The sequence below is a fragment of the Rhinopithecus bieti genome, unplaced genomic scaffold (genome assembly GCF_001698545.2).
Source record: "Rhinopithecus bieti isolate Rb0 unplaced genomic scaffold, ASM169854v2 scaffold_3041, whole genome shotgun sequence".
In the NCBI taxonomy this organism is placed as follows: domain Eukaryota; kingdom Metazoa; phylum Chordata; class Mammalia; order Primates; family Cercopithecidae; genus Rhinopithecus; species Rhinopithecus bieti.
The window spans coordinates 2,232,976-2,255,164 of NW_016804262.1; the positions used below are offsets into that span (position 1 = coordinate 2,232,976).

At 51.2% G+C, this 22,189-nt stretch overlaps 1 protein-coding gene across 3 annotated transcripts; it reads left to right on the top strand.

The window, feature by feature from the left end:
* The first annotated feature begins 9,213 nt into the window (after nucleotides 1–9,213).
* Nucleotides 9,214–21,425, top strand: CHRNB2 (cholinergic receptor nicotinic beta 2 subunit). 3 transcript variants are annotated; one of them, XM_017867476.1, is made up of 7 exons: nucleotides 9,214–9,529; nucleotides 10,883–11,028; nucleotides 11,194–11,257; nucleotides 11,679–11,788; nucleotides 12,612–13,584; nucleotides 17,074–17,240; nucleotides 17,970–21,425. In XM_017867476.1, the coding sequence occupies exons 1-7, from the start codon at nucleotides 9,455–9,457 to the stop codon at nucleotides 18,019–18,021; spliced, it is 1,587 nt and encodes a 528-aa protein (XP_017722965.1). In that variant the 5' UTR covers nucleotides 9,214–9,454; the 3' UTR covers nucleotides 18,022–21,425. The 3 variants fall into 3 exon arrangements, with proteins under 3 accessions (XP_017722965.1, XP_017722966.1, XP_017722968.1); XM_017867477.1 differs by having other exon boundaries at nucleotides 11,213–11,257; XM_017867479.1 differs by having other exon boundaries at nucleotides 17,074–21,425.
* The last annotated feature ends 764 nt before the right edge of the window (nucleotides 21,426–22,189 follow it).

Genomic DNA, 22,189 nt, shown 5'->3' on the forward strand with positions numbered 1-22,189 from the left:
GGCCGGCGGGCCGGGAGCCTCCGGCCTCCGCTCCGGGCTCCGCCGCCGCCGCCGCCGCCGCGGTCCGCACTTCCTGATCCCCCCTTCGCCAAGATGGCGCCGCCGCCACCTCCGGGACAGGCCCCCCCCCTCCGCTCGCTGGCCCCCCCAGCCGCCGGAAGCCGCGCGCCCCTCCTCCTCCTCCTCCTTCTGGGCGGCCCCGCCTCCGTCCCCCTCACGTGACTTCCCTGCTCTAGCCTCCTCCACGTGATCTCTCCGTCTTTCCCGCCCCCCGGTTCTCGCCTGCCACCCTCTACATGTGACCCGGGGTCTGGGGCTTGCCTCTGTGAGCGCCTCTGTGCGTGTTTGCGTACGTCGTGCGTGCTTGCGCGCGGCGCCCCTTTGCCTGCGCTCCCCTCTCACGTGACCCGGCGCCGCGTGCTCCCAGGGGCTACCCGCGCAGAACGCTGTTTCCTGCCTCGGGCCCCGCTTCCCCCGCCCCCGAGCCGTGGCGAGCGTGCCGGGCGCTCCATGGACAGAGAAGAAAGAAGTGCGGTCTTCGCCGTGCAGTCTTTATCCTGCGCCCCCATGCTAGTCTTCGGCGCAGGATACCGGAGCCTCTGCTCCCCGTGGGGGTGGGCATGCGGCGTCTTCATACTGAGGGGTGTGTGGTCGGGGTAGAAGCCGGGGACCGGAATGCAAGTGGCGGGGATTCTCGTCCCAGCCCTTTCTCTGATGGCGTTTTGTGACCTTGGGTTAACCACTTTCCCGCCAAGTCTCAGTTTCCTCATCTGTACAATGGCTCTCATGAGGATGATGCCTGTTTTTCCTATTTCCAGGGAGGGATTCGATTAGAGGACACCATAAAATGAGGAATGATAATAGGTCACTGTCGGTTATGTACAAGTGTTAGTCAGTATCTGGCCTTTCGCGCTTTTCAGACCCCATGGGTCTGGACGAGGTTGGGGGAAGGACAGCATGGGCTTCCTCTACGGAGTCATGGAAGGGTGCTGACTCGGGTGGACCCCATTACCCTTCGTAGGCCTAAATGGCTAATACCTTGTCGCAGTGGTCCTGGCAGTTGCCGGAGTAGGTAGTGCCTCCGGACTCTCGCTAGGTGGCACTATCGCAAAGGACAAAGCTGGCTGAAGCTACAGAAATCCCGAGCTGGCGTTCGTTTGCCAAGGGCAGGTGTTGTTAGCCTGTGGTAAGGCCTGGTCATTTCTGCTGGGCCAACTCAGCCCTTACACCACTACCACTGGCCGGATTGCCCGCTTTCTCTCCCACTTGGACTAAAATAAGCTAGCCTTTGCTGAAAGACTCTTCAGTTGCCTCTGCAGAGGCCTCCTTTGGTCAAGTTGGGGTATGGATATTTAAAGATGATTACGGTTACGGTCTGCTCCTGGTCTTCCTGGGGCCATTTGTCTGGTTTGGGTAGCCTGAACAGTTCATTACATGTTGACTTTGTGTCTGTGTGTACAAGCTGAAAGCATAAAAGGCTGTGGTAGGAATTCCTGTTTATTATTTCCTGAGCGAAGGTGTTTTGCAAATCTTAAAATATATATATGTATTTTAAGATTATATAAATATATATATATATTTTAAGACAGGGTCTTGCTACCTCGCCCAGGCTGGAGTGCAGGGGCACAATCTCAGCTCACTGCAGGTTCGACCTCCTCAAGGAGACCTCAAGCTATCCTCCCACCTCAGCCTCCCAAGTAGCTGGGATTACAGGTGCGTGCTACCACAGCTGGCTAATTTTTGTATTTTTTTTGTAGAAAGGGGTCTTGGTATGTTGTCCAGGCTGGTCTCAAACTCCTGGGCTCAAGTGATCTGCCCATCTCGGCCTCCCAAAGTGCTGGGATTACAGATGTGAGCCACTGTGCCCAGGTACAAATATTTTTAAATCTCCCAACAACATTGCAAGGTAAGTATTTTTACCTCTATTTACAACTGGGGGAAAGGAGTCACTCTGCAAGAAGATACAGCCTGTAAACAGAGTTTCTAAGCCTGTCTCCAAAGTCCATGCCCTTGTACCCGACTCTGCCTTTTTTAGTGGTTTGAAACCCAGCTCTGCCAACTACTAATGATGTGACTGTGGGGAAATTACTTAGCTTGTTTGTGCCTCAGTTTTCACATCTGTAAAATGGAGATCATAATAGTACCGACTTGTTAGGAGGATTATGTAAGAACACACGTAAAGTGCATAAAATAGTGCCCGTGGTAAGAACTCAAACATTTTTTTAAAAATCGGGGCTCAGCATGGCTTGTGTCTAGTGAACGGAGAGAAGGGTAGGAGGTAAGTCCAGTGAAGAAAGCAGGGGCTAGATTATGGAGACAACAGTACATTGTTTGGGTTTTATTCAAAGCACAATGGGAAACCCCTGGAGGATTTTAAGCAGGAAGTGGCATGAGCTGATTTAAAAATTTAAAAGATGGCCTCTTGTGTTGGCTTACGCTTGTAATCCCAGCGCTTTGGGAGGCCAAGGCGGGTGGATAACGAGGTCAGGAGATCGAGACCTTTCTGGCTGACACGGTGAAATTCCGTCTCTTAAACAAAATACAAAAAATTAGCCGGGCGTGGTGGCGGGCACCTGTAGTCCAGCTACTCCAGAGGCTGAGGCAGGAGAATGGCTTAACCTGGGAGGCGGAGCTTGCAGTGAGCCGAGATTGCGCCACTGCACCCCAGCCTGGGTGACAGAGGAAGACTCCGTCTCAAAAACAAAAACAAATTTAAAAGATCACTCTGGCTGTTCTGTGGAAAATGGATTGTAGGGATTTTTTTTTTTCTCCAAAAAATCATTCATTACAGGTGCCCATATTTGGAGTAGAGTGAGCAACCTCCTTTGACTTGCTCCCTGAGCATAGAATTCTGTCATTGACTCAACAAATTATGTCCTGAGCACTTGGTCTTTGCAGGAATTGTAGAGGGCACTGGGGATGCAGAGATAAAGAAGATGATGGCCCCTGTGGGAACATGATTTGTGGTACAGAGGAGAGGCTCCTAACATGACAGCTCCTACTCATTACTTTTGTTGTATTCTTGCTCCAGCCCTTAGGAGCACGCAGTGATGGATGAAGTGAAGCCAGATCTCACTGACAGTAATACAATATGATGAACACAATAATAGGGATCAAGAAGGGGAAGGGCCTTGAAGGGCGATATTATTAATAGGATTAACTGCCAAAAAAGAATTTGAAAGTAAGAGTTTCTTAGGTGGAATGGGAGAACATTCTGAAAGAACTAGGCCCTAAAGTAGAAGGAGGTTGGGAAGAAAGGTCTAAAACAAAGAAAATGATTTAAGAAGGGGGTTGGTATGGTGGCTCACGCCTGTAATCCCAACACTGTGGGAGGCAGCTGAGGTGGGCAGATCACATGAGGCCAGGAGTTTGAGACCAGCCTGGCCAACGTGGTGAAACCCCATCTCTACTAAAAATACAACAATTAGTCGGGCATGGTGGCGGGGTACCTGTAGTCTCAGCTACTCGGGAGTCTGAGGCTCGAAAAACACTTGAACGCAGGAGGCGGACGTTGCAGCGAGCCAAGGAGCCAAGATGGTGCCACTACACTCCAGCCTGGGTGACAGTGAGACTCTATGACTCAAAATAAATAAATAAATAAATAAATAAAAAATAAAGGAGGGAAAGGGACAAGGAGGGAGCTCAGCATAGGCAAGAGTTGTAGAGGTGTTGGTCATTGGTGCTATTGCCTGAGATCCCAGGGTAACCCTGATAGCCTGGTAGTATCAATGCTTCTGAAAGTCAGTTTAGCAATTAAAACTTTAACCCAGCAATTACACTTGGAAAGAAAAGGCATGTGCACAAATTTGCCTAAAAGGGAACACTATGTACCTGTGAAAAATAGTTATCAAAAATACTTATTGGTATGGAGAGTTGTTTGAGAAATAGTAAATGAAAAAAGATTAGACTGAAGTGAGCTGAAGATTTAAAAAAATTAAAAAAGAAAGGTGGTTACAAAGCTATATTACAGTGTGCTCCATTAACAAAAATATGTGATTTAGTTATGTACCCATCAGAAATGTATATATAGTCATGTGTCAGTTAATGATGGGATACATTCTGAGAAATGTGTCTCGGTGGCTTTTTGTTGTGTAAGTGTCATAGAGTGTACCTAGATGGTGTAGCCTACACACCTAGCCTATAGGGTCTAACAGCTCCTAGGCTACAAACCTATACTGCATGTTATACTCTACTGAATACAGTCGCTGCATCCCTCGTGCCCACCAGAATTCCTGCAATTACTGTAGGCAGTTGAAACACAATAGTATGTATTCGTGTATCTATCTAAACACAGGAAAGGTACAGCAAAAATACAGTGTTACAATTTTATGGGGGCCACCTTTGTATATTGCAATCTGTTGTTGACTGAGAAGCCATTACATGGTACATGACTATATTTGTATATCAAAAGTATGAAAAAGAGTGTTCACAGCAGTATTATTTTTCAATAGCCCAAATAGGAAACAACCAAAATATCCATCAGTGGTGAAATTGATAAATGATAGTATATTCATACAGCAATGAAGGTGAATTAACTACAACTATATTCAGCAGTGTTCACGATTCTCACTAACATGTTTTTTAAAAAAAACAGACACAGAACGGGCACGATAGCTCACACCTGTAATCCCAGCACTTTGGAAGGCCGAGGCAGGTGGATCATCTGATGTCAGGAGTTTGAGACCAACCTGACCAACATGGTGAAACCCTGTCTCTACTAAAAATACAAAAAATTACCTGGGTGTGGTGGCACATGCCTGTAATCCCAGCTACTCAGGAGGCTGAGGCAGGAGAATTGCTTGAACCCAGGAGGTAGAGGTTGCAGTGAGCCCAGATCACGCCATTGTACTCCAGCCTGGGCAACAAGACCAAACGCAAACACACACACACACACACACACACACACACACACACACACAAAAGATTATGATTCCATTTATAAAAAGTTCCGCAGGCAAAGTTGATCTCTGCTATTAGAAGACAGGACAGTAGTTATTTATTTTACCTTCAGTCATTTTTTTTAAATTGTGGTAAAATACACATAAAATCTGCTACTTTAAGTATTTTAAAGTGTATGACTCAGTGGCATTCAGTGCATTCACAAATTGTATAACCATTACCACTGTCTAGTTCCAGGTAGGTAGTCACCACTCCCCATTCCTCCCTCCTCCCAAAATGTTAGTTTTTGTTTTTTTTTTTTTGAGATGGAGTCTTGCTCTGTCGCCAAGGCTGGAGTGCAGTGGTGCGATCTTGGCTCACTGCAAGCTCCGCCTCCCGGGTTAACGCCGTTCTCCTGCCTCAGCCTCCTGAGTAGCTGGGACTACAGGTGCCTACCACTACGCCCAGCTAATTTTTTTGTATTTTTAGTAGAGACAGGGTTTCACTGTGTTAGCCAGGATGGTCTCGATCTCCTGACCTTGTGATCCACCGGCCTCAGCCTCCCAAAGTGCTGAGATTACAGGTGTAAGCCACCGCGCCCAGCCCCAAGGTGTTACTTTTGAAGAAGAGAGAAGAACTACTGGAAGGGTCATCGTGGGGACTTCTGGATATTAGTTATGTGTGTTCCTTAAAAAAAAAAAAAAAAAAATCTAAATGGTGGCTATATGGCTGTGTTTATGTTGTGAAAAATTAGCTATATACTTTATATACTTTGCTGTATGAATGTTATATCTAAGTACATATAGATAAATTTGGAGGGGTGTGTGTGTGTGAAATATTGCTAACACTGATTTTTTTCCTGGGAGGTAGGAGTATGAATCCATTTTGTACTTACTATGTTTTGCTAACTTGTTTTCCAATTGGTATTCATGAATACATGTATTACTTTTGTAATAAAAATTTTAAAATTTAAAACATCTTTTTTTTTTTTTTTTTTTGAGACAGAGTTTAATTCTGTTGCCCAGGCTGGGAGTGCAGTGGTGCAGTCTTGGCTCACTGCAACCTCTGCCTCCCAGGTTCAAGCAGTTCTTCCTGCCTCAGCCTCCCGAGTGTCTGGGATTACAGGTGTGCGCCACCACACCAGGCTAATTTTTGTATTTTTCAGTAGAGGTTTTACAATGTTGGCCAGGCTGGTCTTGAATTCTTGACCTCAGGTGATCTGCCTCGGCCCCCTAAGTGCCAAGATTACAGGCGTGAGCTACCATACTCAGTCTAAAACACCTTAAATAAAGGACAATAGCATTGATTTTAAGCCTTTTTTTCCACCTTTTTTTTTTTTTTGAGACAAGGTCTGGCTCTGTTGCCCAGGCTGGTTTCGGTGACACAATCTCGGCTCACTGCAATCACCTCCACCTCCAGGGCTCACAAATATCCTCCCTCTTCAGCCTCCCAAGTAGCTGGGACTACAGGCACATGCCACCACACCTGGCTAATTGTTTTAATTTTTTTGTAGAAACAGGGTTTCACCATGTTGCCCATGCTGATCTTGAACTCTTGAGCTCAGTCCATCCACCTGCCTCAGCCTCCCAAAGTGCTGGGATTACAGGCGTGAGCCACCGCTTTCCACCAATTTTAAGCCTTTCAAGAGAAAACATTCCTTATCATCAGAGACAATGGGAATGTCTCACCAAAACTTTGCCCAATTATTATTTAGCCTCAGGATTGATACTTCTACGTCTGTTCATCACCCTCTGTGGTTCTGGACCTGTCCACTCTTCCTGGCTGCCTTTCTTCTTGGTGGGTATGGAAGGAGTATGTGTGGCAGAGATGAGGAAGGAGGGTGTTTCAGCCCTGCTTAGACATGGAGTGGTTGTGCTCAGAAGACTCACTCCTTGCCAGGCTGGAAGTAAACTTGAAGCAAAAGCTGGGGGATTTGAGAAGAGAAGGTAGACTGGCCTGGAAGTTGCATCAGGAAAAGCCAGAGGCTTTAAGCAAGCAAATAACCCCCCAGTTTGTCATCCCATAAACAAGCAACCATTACAGAAAGAGATTTTTGTAAGAGAAGACTTTCACAGCCTTCCTCAATCATTCTGCATCCACCAAAACTCCCTGTATCTCAGGAGTTTGGAATACCTTTAAGTCATCCTTGTCTTAATGACTTTCTCACCTTTCAAATCTCAATTTTCATCTTCATCCCTTGTAGGTTCTTAGGCACTATTAACCTCTTCCTCTGTGCTTCCATAGCACTTTCTTTATATGTCTGTTAGAACAGCCACCACATTCTATAATAATTTGCTGCCAAACTGTGATCTCCTTAATAGCTGGGACTAAGTCTTTTTGATCACTGCATTCTCAACACATATGGTCCAAAACACACGTGGTTTCCTGGGAAACTACATATACCTAACAAATGTTGATCTAAATTGTTGGAAGATCTTCTTCCCACCCTCTATCTTTTCCTTAAGCAGAGAGACTACACACACATTCCTTCCCTTTTCCTTAAGGTTTTTCTTCAGTCCTTTTCTTTGTTCCAAGATTTCTTTAATTTTTAAGAGATGATTGTGCGTTTACACATGCACATGTCCCAGAGCAAGTGGTGCAGATTTACGCCCATTTCCATGTGCATCATTTGGTCTGTAGTCCTCCTCCAGTCCTCTTCTAGAACTTTTCTGCTTCTTCCCTTAATTCCACAACCTGGGGACATGGTAAATACATTGTTTTTAGCTGAGCTTTTATTTATTTATTTGTTTAGTTTTTGAAATGGGGTCTTGCTTCATTGCCCAGGCTGGAGTGCAGTGGCGCCATCACACCCCAACCTGCAGCCCCGACCTCCCTGGTTTAAGTGATCCTCCTACCTCAGCTTCTTGAGTAGCTGGGACTATAGGCACACACCATCATGCCCGACTAATTTTTAAACTTTTTGTACACACATGATCCCATTATGTTGCCCAGGCTGGTTTCAAATGCCTGTGCTCAAGTGATCCTTCTGCCTCAGCCTTAGAAAGTGCTGAGATTATGGGCTTGAGTCACCTCTCCTGGCCCCTAGCTGAGCTTTTAGAGAGGAATTTTCCCTACACATTAAGAAGTGTCAGTCCAGTACTAGCCCTTTTCCTTACCTGTTGAGCCCTCAGGCACTGTGTTGATTCATAATCTAGAGAGGCAGCCACTGCCTCAGGTGGATTCATTTATTCATTGGACATGCTCTGGAAACATATAACAAGGTATCTGATCTAGTTCTTGGTCAAGCACAGCTTCCTTGAGGAACTGACATTCCCGCCAAATGCTCAAAGTTAAGTAGAAGGTGATTAGGGGGAACATGGGTTATAACAAAGCCAAAGAGAGCTATGCATTTAAGTCCCTGAAGTGTGGGGGATGGCACGGATAAAATGTTCAAGGATCCTGAAGACCTTGCCAGTAGTTAGAATGTGGAGCTGCGGGTGGAGTGACCCAGATGAGGTTGAAGTAAGCAGGGACAGAACAGGACAGAGCCTTGCTGTATGATAAGTCTGCGTTAGTCAGGAATCTTTTGGTTGAAAGTGACAACAAACCCACTGAAGGAAAAAGAGGGGCTAGGAGTTCAGGTTCTCATCCTTGGTCTCCTTTGTGTTAGCTTCTCTCTTGGTCAGGCCTCTGTGAGTGGTCTCTGATCTCCCTAGTCACACAGAAGCCAACAGCTAGAGTCAAGAGAAGGGGGTGAGGAAGGCCGATGAATAGGGGCTACTTGTCTTTCCACTCTTACCCTCAAGGCTACCTTCTTTGCAGGCAAGTCTAGACCTCCTCAGGTAGACCCTCAGTGGGTGGGCAGGAAGCTTAGCCTTTTAGGGACTTCAGGGAAGTAGAGAAGGCGACAAGTGAGGGGATGCTGTTCCAAGACTCCAAAGCTGTTTGCTTTCTTAAAAATAGCAAACCCACAGCCCCCTATCTCTTTAAGGGCCTAAACGCATTTTCTCTGCTGTATCCTCAGCCTACCTGGGGAGCAGGATCATTTGGGTTTGGTAAGAGAAAAAAGAAGGGCAAAAACCCCGAAAACTCCTCCTGTCTCCCGACCCTCGTTCTGGCCCTCTGGCCCTCAGTACTAAGCAGGCCCTGACCCACTTGTCTTACTCCTGCTGCTGCTTCCCGGCGGGTCTCGCGTCCCTTCTCCGACCACGCTCCAGGTCCTGCCCCAACTTTAGGACTTCAGAACTCCACCGTGCCGTGGAGGGACAGCCCTTCTTCTACCTCACGTACACCCTACCCGGGCAGAACCAATCGAACACTATCCCACCCAGGGACCCCCCCTTTTTTTTCTGGGAACCAGCGTTTCCGCCTCCGGGGCGCAGACTCCTCCCCCTCACCGTCCCAATTGTATTCCCTGGAAGAGCAGCCGGAAAAGCCTCCGCCTGCTCAGGCCGGGATAGGCGAGAAGCTGGTTTCTCCTCGCAGCCGGCTCCCTGAGCCCCAGGAACCACCGCGGCGCCCGGCACCACCTGGGCCCAGCTCCAGGCGGGCGCGGCTTCAGCACCACGGACAGCGCCCCGCCCGCGGCCCTCCCTCCGGCGGCGCGCTCCAGCCGGTGTAGGCGAGGTAGCGAGCTATGCCCGCGGCATGGCCCGGCGCTGCGGCCCCGTGGCGCTGCTCCTTGGCTTCGGCCTCCTCCGGCTGTGCTCAGGTAAGGGAAAAACGGGCACTGGCCAGGTTCTCCTACCCCAGCCAACGGCCCAAGACTCGGCGTGCTCTGACTCACCTCTGCTAGGCCGGAAGGTGGAAGAAGGGATTCCCTAGAGGTGGGGGAGTCTGCTGGGGGTTAGGGGAGAGACCCCGGGACTGCAGAGAGCACCTGGGAGGCTGGACTGGGAAGGAGACAATACTCGAAGGAGTAAGTGAAGCAAAAAAGAGATGGAAACCTGGCCAGCGGTGGTAGGGGTGATGCAGGCACAGAGAGCAAGGAGGCAGGGGATCTCCCCAGGTGTTCTGGGGTGGCAGGAGGGCCGGCTCTGAGGGCGCTAAGATGCCATCTGACTTTTTGTGAAACATTATCTCAAGAAAGGTACCTGGTCCAGCACCCCTCCCTGGGCTCCCCATCGTTTCCCATCCCCCACATTGGGCTCCAGATTCTCGTCACCCCACAGGGGCAGAGAAGGGGAGAGAAGGGAACGGACTTTTCAACCCTATTGTAGGTGGAACAGGAGACTTGGAAGGGAAGAAGCTCTGCCAGGCTGAGGACTAGGAAGGAACTCTCTGAGGGGATGGGAAGGGGTGTGTTCGTGCAGAGTTGCAGAGGGAGGTGCACTGTGGGGAGGGGCAGGCACAAAAGGAATGCACAACCGAATGAGCTTTCCACACCTACAGGCCACCTCTGGGGGTGGGCTGCTGTGTGTGTGAAACTTGGGGCTAGATATATGCCTGACCCACAGCTTAGGCAGCCCAGCTATTCCACTCCAACTCAGTGCCTTTAGGGAGAGGGGAGGATGGCGTCGTGACCACAGTCACGTGTCATTATGTGAGGTACATAATGCCATTTGCACATGTAAATGGTGAACGGAAACAGTTATTTGTGTCCCAACACACATATGCTTTCTCCTTCTCAATCAGCAGGAGAAAGGGTGTGTGCTGTGGGACACAAATAACTGGGACAAATAACTGTTCCCTTTCACCGCCCTGCAAAACCTCCCTTGAGTCATAGGTATTTGCTGGGGAAACCACGGAAGCAGAAATCTCAAACTGCCCTCTGAGACTTTGGGGGAAGAGCTGGTCTCCACGAATCCTTGCAGAGTGGGTTCTTAGTCTCAAGGCATCTCTGTGGGGCTGTCTGGACTCCTTGGTCAGTGGTCTCAGAGAGGGGCTTTTCTACGAAGAAGTTAATCTGGGGCCTCCCTGGGGGTAATCTAAGCATTTTGCAGTATCCTTAGGGATGTAGGCAGATACTGGTTGGGCCTGGATTGTCCCATTTGCCTGGGGAGGGTGGGATGTTGGATGGGTTCTCCTTGCCTGCTTACTTTCTTCCTGCCTTTCCCCTGCCCAGGCGTGTGGGGTACAGACACAGAGGAGCGGCTGGTGGAACATCTCCTGGATCCTTCCCGCTACAACAAGCTTATCCGCCCAGCCACCAATGGCTCTGAGCTGGTCACAGTACAGCTCATGGTATCACTGGCCCAGCTCATCAGTGTGGTGAGTGGAGGTCCCAGACTCTCTGCCCAGCTACTGAAGTCAGCCCCGCCAAAATGTGTTAATGCTTGTGTGCTTCCTCCTCTGGTGTTTCCAAGGCTTGGGGAGGTGTGAGAGGGACCCTGGGTGGTGGCAGTGAGCCCACAGGCTGAGGGGCCTTCTCGGCAGCCTCTCTTCCTCCCTGCAGCATGAGCGGGAGCAGATCATGACCACCAATGTCTGGCTGACCCAGGTAAGCATAAGTGCTCTCTTCTACCCACACTCCTGGCCTTCTGTCTCTTCCTTTTCCCCCATGTGCTTTTTTCTTTCTTAATCTCTCAAAAGAGGCAGAAAGGTATAGAGTTTGGAGTCCTAAATAATTGGATTTAAATTGTGGCACTCACCAGCTTTGTGACTTTAAACATATTAAACTCTCCAAGATTCATCTTCTCATTTGTAAATGTAGATTCAAATACTGTACTTTGGCCTAGCTGTGCAAATTAAATAAGACAGTACCGTATGAGCTACACTTGATGGGCAGAGAAGTCACTGTGGGGAAGAGGCTGGCTTTTAAAAGCTCCCTCAAGCCATATGGGCCCCCTCTAGTTCATTTCCTTAACCTTGAGCCCCTCCCAGGGCAGAAGTTGGTACTGCCTCCTTCTCTCATTTCCCAGGAGTGGGAAGATTATCGCCTCACCTGGAAACCTGAAGAGTTTGACAATATGAAGAAAGTTCGGCTCCCTTCCAAACACATCTGGCTCCCAGATGTGGTCCTGTACAACAAGTAGGAGCAATGGCAAGGTTGGGGGAGACCACTGGAGGGCTCAGGGAGGGAAGGGGTTATGGGGAAGATAAGAGAAATTAACTTATGCTGTGGGAGGGGAGGGACTTATAATAGATATGCAGTCACTACCTAGACAGACAGACCCAGACCAGTGAGGTACAGTGTGGACAGCCAAGGTGACCTGGGCAGTGACCAGCCCACTCCCAGCCAGTTAGGACTCCCAGTATGTATTTGATGATGTGGTGGGGATACAAACAAGTATTGACAGCCCCCAGTGCCTCAACTGATTCAGGAACAGGCTTTCCTGGAAGCCTGGGAAGGATCAAAGAACTTTAATGTCCCAGTTTCTCCTCCAGGTTCTATCCTGTCTCCTGCAATAATCCATCTCATCTCTAAGGTACAAAGCCACCTTCCTCAACTGATGGGACCATGCCCTGTCCCCTTCCATTGCTTGGGGCTCCTCACACTGGCCTCCTGGCTCCCCCAACTTCTCTACCCTCATGAAGATCAACCAGCTTATACAATATGTGACAAGTAGCAGACGTGTCCCCTCCCTCCACCCACCACTCCTTTCTACCTGCGAGGTATTACACAGGCCTTCTGACCAGGACATTTCTTCTAGTTACTAACCACCCCCTCCCACATCCTCTTCTTGCTCAATTCCTGCTCCATCTCTCTATACTCCTGGATGGTTACTCTCAGACCTAGGTGTCCCCTCCCCATGTCTCCCTCTGGTTTTGCTCTCCTCCAACTAGGGGCTGGGTTGATGGGTAGGGAGGAAGGAACGCTTAGGCCAGGGCTGACTGTGCCCTTCCTTTGGCAGTGCTGACGGCATGTACGAGGTCTCCTTCTATTCCAATGCCGTGGTCTCCTATGACGGCAGCATCTTCTGGTTGCCACCTGCCATCTACAAGAGCGCATGCAAGATTGAAGTAAAGCACTTCCCATTTGACCAGCAGAACTGCACCATGAAGTTCCGTTCGTGGACCTACGACCGCACGGAGATCGACCTGGTGCTGAAGAGTGACGTGGCCAGCCTGGACGACTTCACACCTAGTGGTGAGTGGGACATCGTGGCGCTGCCGGGCCGGCGCAACGAGAACCCCGACGACTCCACGTACGTGGACATCACGTATGACTTTATCATTCGCCGCAAGCCGCTCTTCTACACCATCAACCTCATCATCCCCTGTGTGCTCATCACCTCACTAGCCATCCTTGTCTTCTACCTGCCATCCGACTGCGGCGAGAAGATGACGTTGTGCATCTCAGTGCTGCTGGCGCTCACGGTCTTCCTGCTGCTCATCTCCAAGATCGTGCCTCCCACCTCCCTCGACGTGCCGCTCGTCGGCAAGTACCTCATGTTCACCATGGTGCTTGTCACCTTCTCCATCGTCACCAGCGTGTGTGTGCTCAACGTGCACCACCGCTCGCCCACCACGCACACCATGGCGCCCTGGGTGAAGGTTGTCTTCCTGGAGAAGCTGCCCGCGCTGCTCTTCATGCAGCAGCCACGCCACCATTGCGCCCGCCAGCGCCTGCGCCTGCGGCGACGTCAGCGTGAGCGCGAGGGCGCCGGAGCCCTCCTCTTCCGCGAAGCCCCTGGGGCCGACTCCTGCACGTGCTTCGTCAACCGCGCATCCGTGCAGGGCTTGGCTGGGGCCTTCGGGGCTGAGTCTGCACCGGTGGCGGGCCCGGGGCGCTCAGGGGAGCCGTGTGGCTGTGGCCTCCGGGAGGCGGTGGACGGCGTGCGCTTCATCGCAGACCACATGCGGAGCGAGGACGACGACCAGAGCGTGAGTGCCGCAGGCTGGGACCCCAGGCGTGAGATACGGGGTCTGCCAGGGCCCGGGTGTCTGGAAAGCAGCGGCGTTCTGTAGACATGCAGACCTAGTAGGAGTGTAGGAGACAGAAATGTGAGTCAGGCCTGTGTTGCAGGTCTGGGCGTTGGCTAGGGCCCTTCTGGGTTGGCTTCCGGGAGATGGTGCGGCCTAAATTGGGGTTGGTGGAGGATGACCTTGCTGCTTCCTGAGAGCTAGCACCCAGGGCAAAATGCCTGAGCTGGGCATCGTTATATGGGTAGGGAGGCCTGAAACATGAGGAGGCCCTTTAGGGTTGGCAGCCAGCCTGTGGCCGTGACCCCGAGAGTACCTCCCTGCTGCTTGCATGCCCACATCCAAGTTGTTAACCTGCAGTTCTTAGCACCAGTGGAGATGAGTCCTCTGTGCACCCCAGGGCAGGAGGGGGTAAAATTGAGGACAGTAGGAATTGTGTGTGTTGGGGGAGGGGTGGCGTTGGTGGCAGGGTTAGAGATTCCAGGAGCCTGCTTGTGGCGGAGAGGATGGAGTCCCAAATCAATAGCCCTGCTCTTCTGAGTCCCAGGGGATGGCCTCCTGAAATATTTATGGAGATTGGGGTGGGTGAAGGAGAGGGCTCGTGGCCCCTTCCCCGGGCTTTCTGCACACCCGGGTTTTGGCTTCTTCTACAGGGTTCCCTGAGAGCTTCCTTGAGACTGAATCAAGAGTTGAGGGGAGATATGATAGGTTGACATCCACCCTCGCCCCCCGCACTTTGGGCAGGGGCCAGACCCACCTTGTGGTCAGTCTCTGGCTACCTGGCTGGTTCCAGGCTGAGACTCAGCTGTTGCCATGGTGACTGGCCAGGTTTCCTCTGGGCCAGCTGCCATTTTGGCTGGGGGATGAGGAAGGGCACTGCAGTGTGGGCCTCAGAGATCTGTTTCCCTGGACAGCAGGAGATGGGTTGGAGCTGAAGCTTGGGCCAGGGAGCATCTTACAATCTTGATGGAAGAAGAGGGAGGCAAACACTAGAGGAGACGGGGTGGGAACCTTAGAGCCAGCTGAGGCCAAGTGGAGATGCTGGGATTCAGGGACTCAGCAGGCTGCGGTTACCGCCTCCACCTCTCCTGCTGCAGTCACGCATGTATTGTGCATTTATTGAGCTAGGTGCGGAGGATGCGGTGACCTACTTGGATGCTTCACAGGCACCTCAAATTCAACATGCTCAAAACTGAGTATTTGGTCTACATCCTAACCACCAACTTGCTCCTCCACCAGTCTTTAGTACATGGCATCACCATTCACTCAATGGCTCAGACTGAAAACTCGGAGTGATCCTTGACCCTGTCCTTTCTCACCTCCCTCTCTGTCCAAGTCATCAGAAGTCTTGTCCTGTCACAACCCCAAAGTAATTCTCGGCTTCATCCACTTTTCAGCATCTCCATGCTAACACCCTGGTTCTAGGACATCATCAGCTCTTGCCTGGTCTAGGGCAAGAGTCTCCTAATAGTCTCCCTGTTTCAGCTCCTGTGCTCCTGCATCCAAACAATGTCTCCCTCTCAGCTCATGCCTTTCCCTCCTTGCCCAGGTCACTGGTCACTGACTTATCTTTTATTTATATATTTATTTATTTATTTTATTGATACAAAGTTTTGCTTTTATTGCCCAGGCTGGAGTGCAATCGTATGACCTCGGCTCACTGCAACCTCTGTCTCCTGGGTTCAAGCGATTCTCCTGCCTCAGCCTCCAGAGTAGCTGGCATTACAGGTTCCCGCCACCACGCCCAGCTAATTTTTTTGTATTTTTAGTAGAGACGGGTTTTACCATGTTGGTCAGGCTGGTCTCAAACCCCTGACCTCAGGTGATCCACCTGCCTCAGCCTCCCAAAGTGGAGGGATTACAGGCATGAGCCACTGCGCCCGGCCTGGCTTATCTTAAGCAAACCAAGCTCTTTTGTGGCCTCAGGACCTTTGCATGCATCGGCCCCTCTGCCTGAGATGCCCTGTTTTTTTCCTTTAAAAAATTATTACAATTATTAACTTTCACTCTACTATTTGAGAGTAAATTGTAGACACTGTGACCCTTTATCCCAAATAATTTAGTGTGTCTCTCCTAACAGGGACACTCTCTTGCATAACCCAGGTTCGGTCATCAACTTCTGGAAATCTGGAACAGTTCCTCACCTTTGTCTTTCATGGCATAAACATTTGTAAAGGGTCCAGGCGGGCTGAATGTCCCTCCGTTTGGGTTTGTCTAATTGTTTCTTTATTCAACTTTTTCCTCATGCAGCTGGTTCTCTCTCACTCATCAGACCTTGGTTTAAATCTCACCTCCTCAAAAAGGCATTCCCAGACCACACTCCAAATGATACGTTCTCCTCTTCTTTATCTCAGTCCTTTGTTTGCCAGTGTGGAATTTTTAAATTTGTGCTTATTTTTGCTCCGCCTCCCTCAGTAGACTGGAAACCACTGGATGTGTTTCTGTTGTTCGTTTGCATCCCCAGTGTGTAGCATGGTGCCAGGTATATAACAGGCACAGTTGCTACGCGAATGAGTTCTTCAGCTGCTGACTAAATAAAGATGTTCAGTGGCTGTCTCCCCACCCTGAGCTGGCCGGGCTCCAGATGAACACGTGCACAAAGGCCCAGACTCAGGCAGGAATGGAGCAGCTCTGAGGAGACGCTGGCCCTTTGTGCAAGCCTTGTGACTGGCTCTCAAACCCACAGACAGGATTACCTTTTTGACTGATTTGTTCACATCTGGGACCTGGTCCTCACCCTCTGGGGACTGTGGTGTGGTTGGATGGGGCTCATTGTGTGATCATAAAAGGAGCCAGGCCGGCTGAGACAGCCATTTACTCACTAAAGCATCAGCCATTTACTCAACACTCTGTGTTCCAGATGCTGAGATGACAAAGATGAATCGGGGTCCTTGTTGTTTGGGGACTTGTAGCTTAGTAGGGAGACAGGCATGCAAATTGAAACAATACAGTACAGTAAATATACTGTGATGGAGACATGTACACAGTGCAGAGGGAACCCAGAGTAGCCAATAGTTCATGATGATCTGGGGGTCAAGGCAGCCTTCAGAGGTGATGTTTGATTTGGGCTTTGAAGGATATGTAGGAGTATACCAGGTAGAGAAAGGGAGCTCGGGATTTCCAGACATAAAAGAAACCCAAAGACACAGAGACCTGGGAAGACACACTGGGGTTTGGTAGGGCTATGTTATGGGGTGGGAGAAGGAGGAGATAGGCTCGTATTTGTCATGGGTGGGTCTTGATTCCAGACTTGGGAGTTTGCATGGGCCCTGAAGGCAGTGGGGCCACGGGAGGCTTTTACTAAGATCAGAGCCATGCTTCAGCAAGGTCATTCTGGGATCACGGCAGGAGAGGAGTGCTGTGTGTGTCTGCGTGGTGGGACCTGTTTATACATGTTTGCCTCCCATCCTGCATCATGTGACCTGGGCCTCCTCCGTCTCCTTCATCCAGGTAAGGGAGGACTGGAAGTACGTCGCCATGGTGATCGACCGCCTCTTCCTCTGGATCTTTGTCTTTGTTTGTGTCTTTGGCACCATTGGCATGTTCCTGCAGCCTCTCTTCCAGAACTACACCACCACCACCTTCCTCCACTCAGACCACTCAGCCCCCAGCTCCAAGTGAGGCCCTTCCTCTTCTCGATGCTCCTTCACCCCGCCACCCTCTGCTGCACAGTAGTGTTGGGTGGAGGATGGACGAGTGAGCTATCAAGAAGAGGGGTGCCGCCCCCACAGATCCATCCTTTTGCTTCATCTGGAGCCCCTCCTCCCTCACACCTCCATCCACACACAGCAGCTCCAACCTGGAGGCTGGACCAGCTGCTTTCTGTTTTGGCTGCTCTCCTCCTCTTGTACCAGCCCAGACAATAGTGTTGATGGGGGAGCAAGGCTGCTGAGAAGTGGAAGACAGGGATGGCAGAGCCATCTACCTTGAGGAGAGAGTGATGGGCAAGGGGCCAGGAAGGGGACAGGATCGTCTGCTGCCTCCAAGTCATGGGAGAAGAGGAGTATAGGACAAGGGGTGGAAGGGCAGGAGCTCAGACCGCACCAGGCTGGCCTGACACAATGGTAGCTCTGAAGGGAGGGGAAGAGGAGAGAGGCCTGGGTGTGACCTGCCACCTGCCACTACTTGAGTGGACAGCAGCTGGACTGGGTGGGCCCCATAGTGGTCAGCTGTTCCTGCCCAGTAGGTTTAGCCTGGCCCCATTGTCACAGACCCCTGGGGGAGGCTTCCAGATCAGTCCCACAGCCCCTTGCTTCTAAGGGGTCCAGATACCTGCCCCAGATCCTCTTTCCCCACTGAAGAAATCTGCACCCTCTGGACTTTCCTCTCCTTCCTTCCTTTTTCAGGCTCAAGGTGTGGTGGGCAAGGCTGAGTATTAGGGGAGCTTCTAAGTTCTGAATCTTTGGGTGACCTGCTTGGAGTCTCAGGTCCAAATACTTGAACTCTGTGAGAAGTCCAAGTTCATGGGCTTTTGGAACTGGAAGAACTTTGTATAGCCATGGATTCCAACATGAGCCATGCTGCAGATGAAGAAACTGACCCACATGGTGATTCAAGCCCAGGTGGGTCTCTGACTCTTCCTCCCTGCCCTGAGATCCATCTGAGTGCCCTGTTTTTTCCTCCACTTTGAACTGACTGGTTACTCGAAGGAAGTGAACTAAGGATGTTAGCTTTAAGCCAGCCCAGCCTCTCTGCCCACAGCAGAACTGAGGTGAATAGCTGGAACTCTGCTACATCCGTGCTGCTCCAGTCTGTTCTGCTCGTGGCTCCATCCTTCTGGCTGTTACTCTTCCTCTTTCCCCTCCCAACCAAACCTGAGCAGCTTTGAAGCAGGACTTGGGAAGGACAGGGCTGCTGCTGCCAGCGACACCTCAGAAAGCATAGCCTTGGCTTCCTGTCCCTGGAAGCTATACCCTGACTCTGCTCCCAGAGGCCAGCTGGAGGCCACCTGACTGGGTAGCCCAGGGAACAGACCTCTTAATGCTGGGCCAGCAGATGGTGCGTTACAGAGGGGTCAGCCTACCAAATGCACTGGAGGGACCTGACCTAAGTCATTTTGTCCCTAGAGCCCAGCTGGGACTCCTGCTTCTCTAGGCACGGCAGAGGAGGGAGGAGACACAGCACAGGCATAGAGCATGGGGCAGTGACCCCAGAGTCTGGATTCAAGTCCCAGCCCTGCTAATAACTCATGTGAGCCAGCTCGAGCAAGTCCCTTCACCTTGCTAGAGCTCAGCTTCCTGGCCTATAAAATGTGGGTGGTAATGCCCTCTTCCTGGGGTTGCTGTGAGGATGAGGCAGTGCTTGTGAAAAAGCCTAGTGCTGTACCTGGCACAGAGTAGATGCTTCATGAATGTTGAGTCCGAGAGGCAACTGGAGCTGGTGAGAATGGGGTCCCGACTGTCATGCCAGCCTCCCTCCCAGGCCCACTCTTCCCCCATCTCTTCCCTGAGGAAACCAAGTCTCCCTTATCAGGAAGAGCTGGGGAGCTGGAACATTACAGGAACACCAGAGGGAGTCTAGCAGGTGGGCGGGCTTCTCTCTGGAGCCCCCTCAGCAGTTTCATTCCATTCCTGGGCTGAACCCTTGCTCTGCCCCTACCTCCCTTCTGGGGTAGGTGTGTGCTCAGGGACCCCGGGCTCTGGTCCTGGACTGGCTGTGCAGCGCCTCCTGACATAGGTGTGTGCTCAGGGCCCTCAGGCTCCAGTCTTCTACTAGCTGTGGAAGCACATCACTGGGACAGGAAGCCAGTGGCTGCAGGACACAGGCCTCAGCACATCTCCTCGTCTGTCAGGAAGGGCTCACGGACACCTTTTCTTGGTAGCAAGGAGTGTCTCTGCACTATGGAAACTTCCCCTCTTCTAGAGCAGATTGGGAGCTGCCTGTATTATGCCTGAACCCTCCTCAAACTCACGGTCCTGGGGAAGGTGTCTTGGAACCAGAAACAGCAACAGGAAAGGAGCCTCCCTCTGAAGGGTAGGATGCCAGCCTGAGACCCCCTCTTGGCTCTCCCAGGGCCTGGGCTAGCCAGAGGCCCCAGCAGCTGCTGCTGTGGCTGTGCTTACTTTTAATATTTCCCATATGTGGCTGTTGTCCAAGTTAAGTCACCAAATGGTGCTAGAGGGGATGGCAGAGAGCAGCTTATCCAGCTCCTCTCCATGACCCGGTTAACACACAAGGAAACAGAGGCCTAGAGGTTGTCTACTGTTTGACCTCTTATAAGAACCAGCTGTGCTGCATCTACAAAATGAAGAAGGCAGAGCTAGCTGAGGTCTTCAGCAAGGAAGAAAGGGGTCAGTGTATATGAGAGGGTTACCTGGGCAGTGTCATTCTCTCCATCTCTGTATGCAGCCCTTTGGGGACCATCACAATAAGGAAGAGGTGAGGGCAGAGGTGAAGGCTCCACTGCCCAGGCAGGGTGTTACCATGTGGTGGGACAGAGTGTGAACCCTCAAGTGCACTGGGAAGCTTTGGGGAACCACAGTCTCTTCCACTCTTGGATCCTGTGTCGTCTTCTCTTGATGTCAGGGAAGCCCCTATGCCTCCTTCCCGTGGTGGGGCTATCTCTGCAGAGAAGCAGGTGCCCAAGCTGGGCAAGGACTGGAAGAAGCTCCAGATCTGGAGGAGGCAGAGATACTGGATGGAAACCTGGAGCAAGGGATTGGGAGGGGGAAGTGAGGAAACAGGTTGAGATTATCTCCATCAGAGCTGGCAAGGCCACAGGTGATCTAAGAACTATTTTTGTCTAAAAAGAAGGCATGCACAGGCTCTCTGCTTTTGACAGGTGGCGTTGCAGTGGGAGGAAGGCAGCTTCCTGGCAGTGAGGTAGAAATACTGTAACAGCTGGTACCAAATTATTGAAAATTTAAAAGCAAACAAGACACAGCAGCCCCCAGGTGGTGTGTTCTGCTGAGGAAGGCTATGGCAGAGGAAGAGCAAGACTGTTTTCCCCTCAGGGAGGGCTCTTTGGGTGGTTTGGAGACCTTGGGCTGTTTGTATCCCAGTATTAGCTCCTGTTACTAAGGGTCTGCTCTGCGCCAGGTCCTCAGCATGTGCTGTCTTTATTCCTCACAATCCTGTGGGAAGGGGCCTCCACCTACATAACAGAAATGCGGCTCAGAGAGACCAAGTGACAGCTAGTGAGTAGTGCTGGGCCTGAACCCCAAGTGCCAGGCCTGAACCCCAAAGTTCATACTCTTGCTGTAGCCACTGAGGCAGGCAGAAGAGCTCCTCGGGAGGAAAGTGAGGGACATTCAGGGCCTTCTCTGAATCACTCTCCAAGCCAGAGTAGACCCCCGGTTCCAGTTGTCCTCCTCTGTTTCTGGGCAGAGTCAGGCAGGTGTCATAGCATCCCTCCCGGCCCAACCAGTGCTGGCCAGACTCCCATTCACCGACCTTGACTACACAGAGAACAGCCACCTTTTAGTATTCATCCCAATAGGTCGAGACGGTCAGTGTGATGGCCACACGGTTCCTAAGGGACCATAGGTCTAGGAATTATTAGGACACTCACTCAGCCACCCTCGATGCCCCCATCTTCCCCACACTGCCATTCACCTCCCCCACCTGCACTCCTGGAGTATTTGCACTGGTCTAGCCCACTCCAGGTCAGACTCATTAGAAACTCAAGATTCTCGTAAAGAAAGTTGTTTCCAAATTTGTCTTGTCACTCTATTTGGGGGTTGGGAGAGAGCCCGCGGGAGCCAGTGTTGGCCAATACAGGAAAAAGGGAGAATGCTGGAGAAACTGGACTCATGAGAGGTTAAATACATCACAAGAATCCAAAGAAAAGGTGAGTGGTGACAGTGCTGAATCACTGTGATTTGTTGCTTTATAAATTCACTCATCAGATGTAAAAGAAATGGCCAAACGACTGGGCCTGGAGTAGGCAGAGTCCAGAAAAGGCCTCCGGGAGTCCTTTGTGAAGGACTGGACGGAGGTGAGGACCACTCTCCTGGAGGTGGGGATGGCTGGGGTTTCCTCTCACAGTCCCTGTGCTCTGGGAAGTTAAGGCTGCAGGTTGCATAAGGCCAGACCTGCAGACCTGGGCCTACATCCTGGAAACAGTATTAAATTGTGAGTTCCCTAAACGAAATGCAGGGTGGACAGCAACTGAAATGAGCTGAAGAAACTCCCTCTTGCGCTCCCACAGGGCAGCCCTACTTCCCAGCCCACTCAGGGAGCGTTGTGGGAGGACAGTGCTGTTCCCTCTGGAGACAAAGTGGCTGGGCACTTGCCTCAGGCTTTAAGGAAACTGTCCACTTTCTAAAAGACCTGGCACTACATTTCCCTCCATGTGGACCAGGAGCAGTCTGAGAACAGAGAGGACAGAGGCACTCGAGGTTCCTGGTACATCATAGCAGGCGGAGACAACAGCCTTCACTGTCCTTCAATTTAAAACTGTTGGCCAGGTGGGGTGGCTCACGCCTGTAATCACAGCACTTTGGGAGGCTGAGGCAGGTGGATTACCTGAGGCCAGGAATTTGAGACTGGTCTGGCCAACATGGTGTACAAAACATTAGCTGGGTGTGGTGGCGGCACATGCCTGTAATCCCAGCTACTTGGGAGG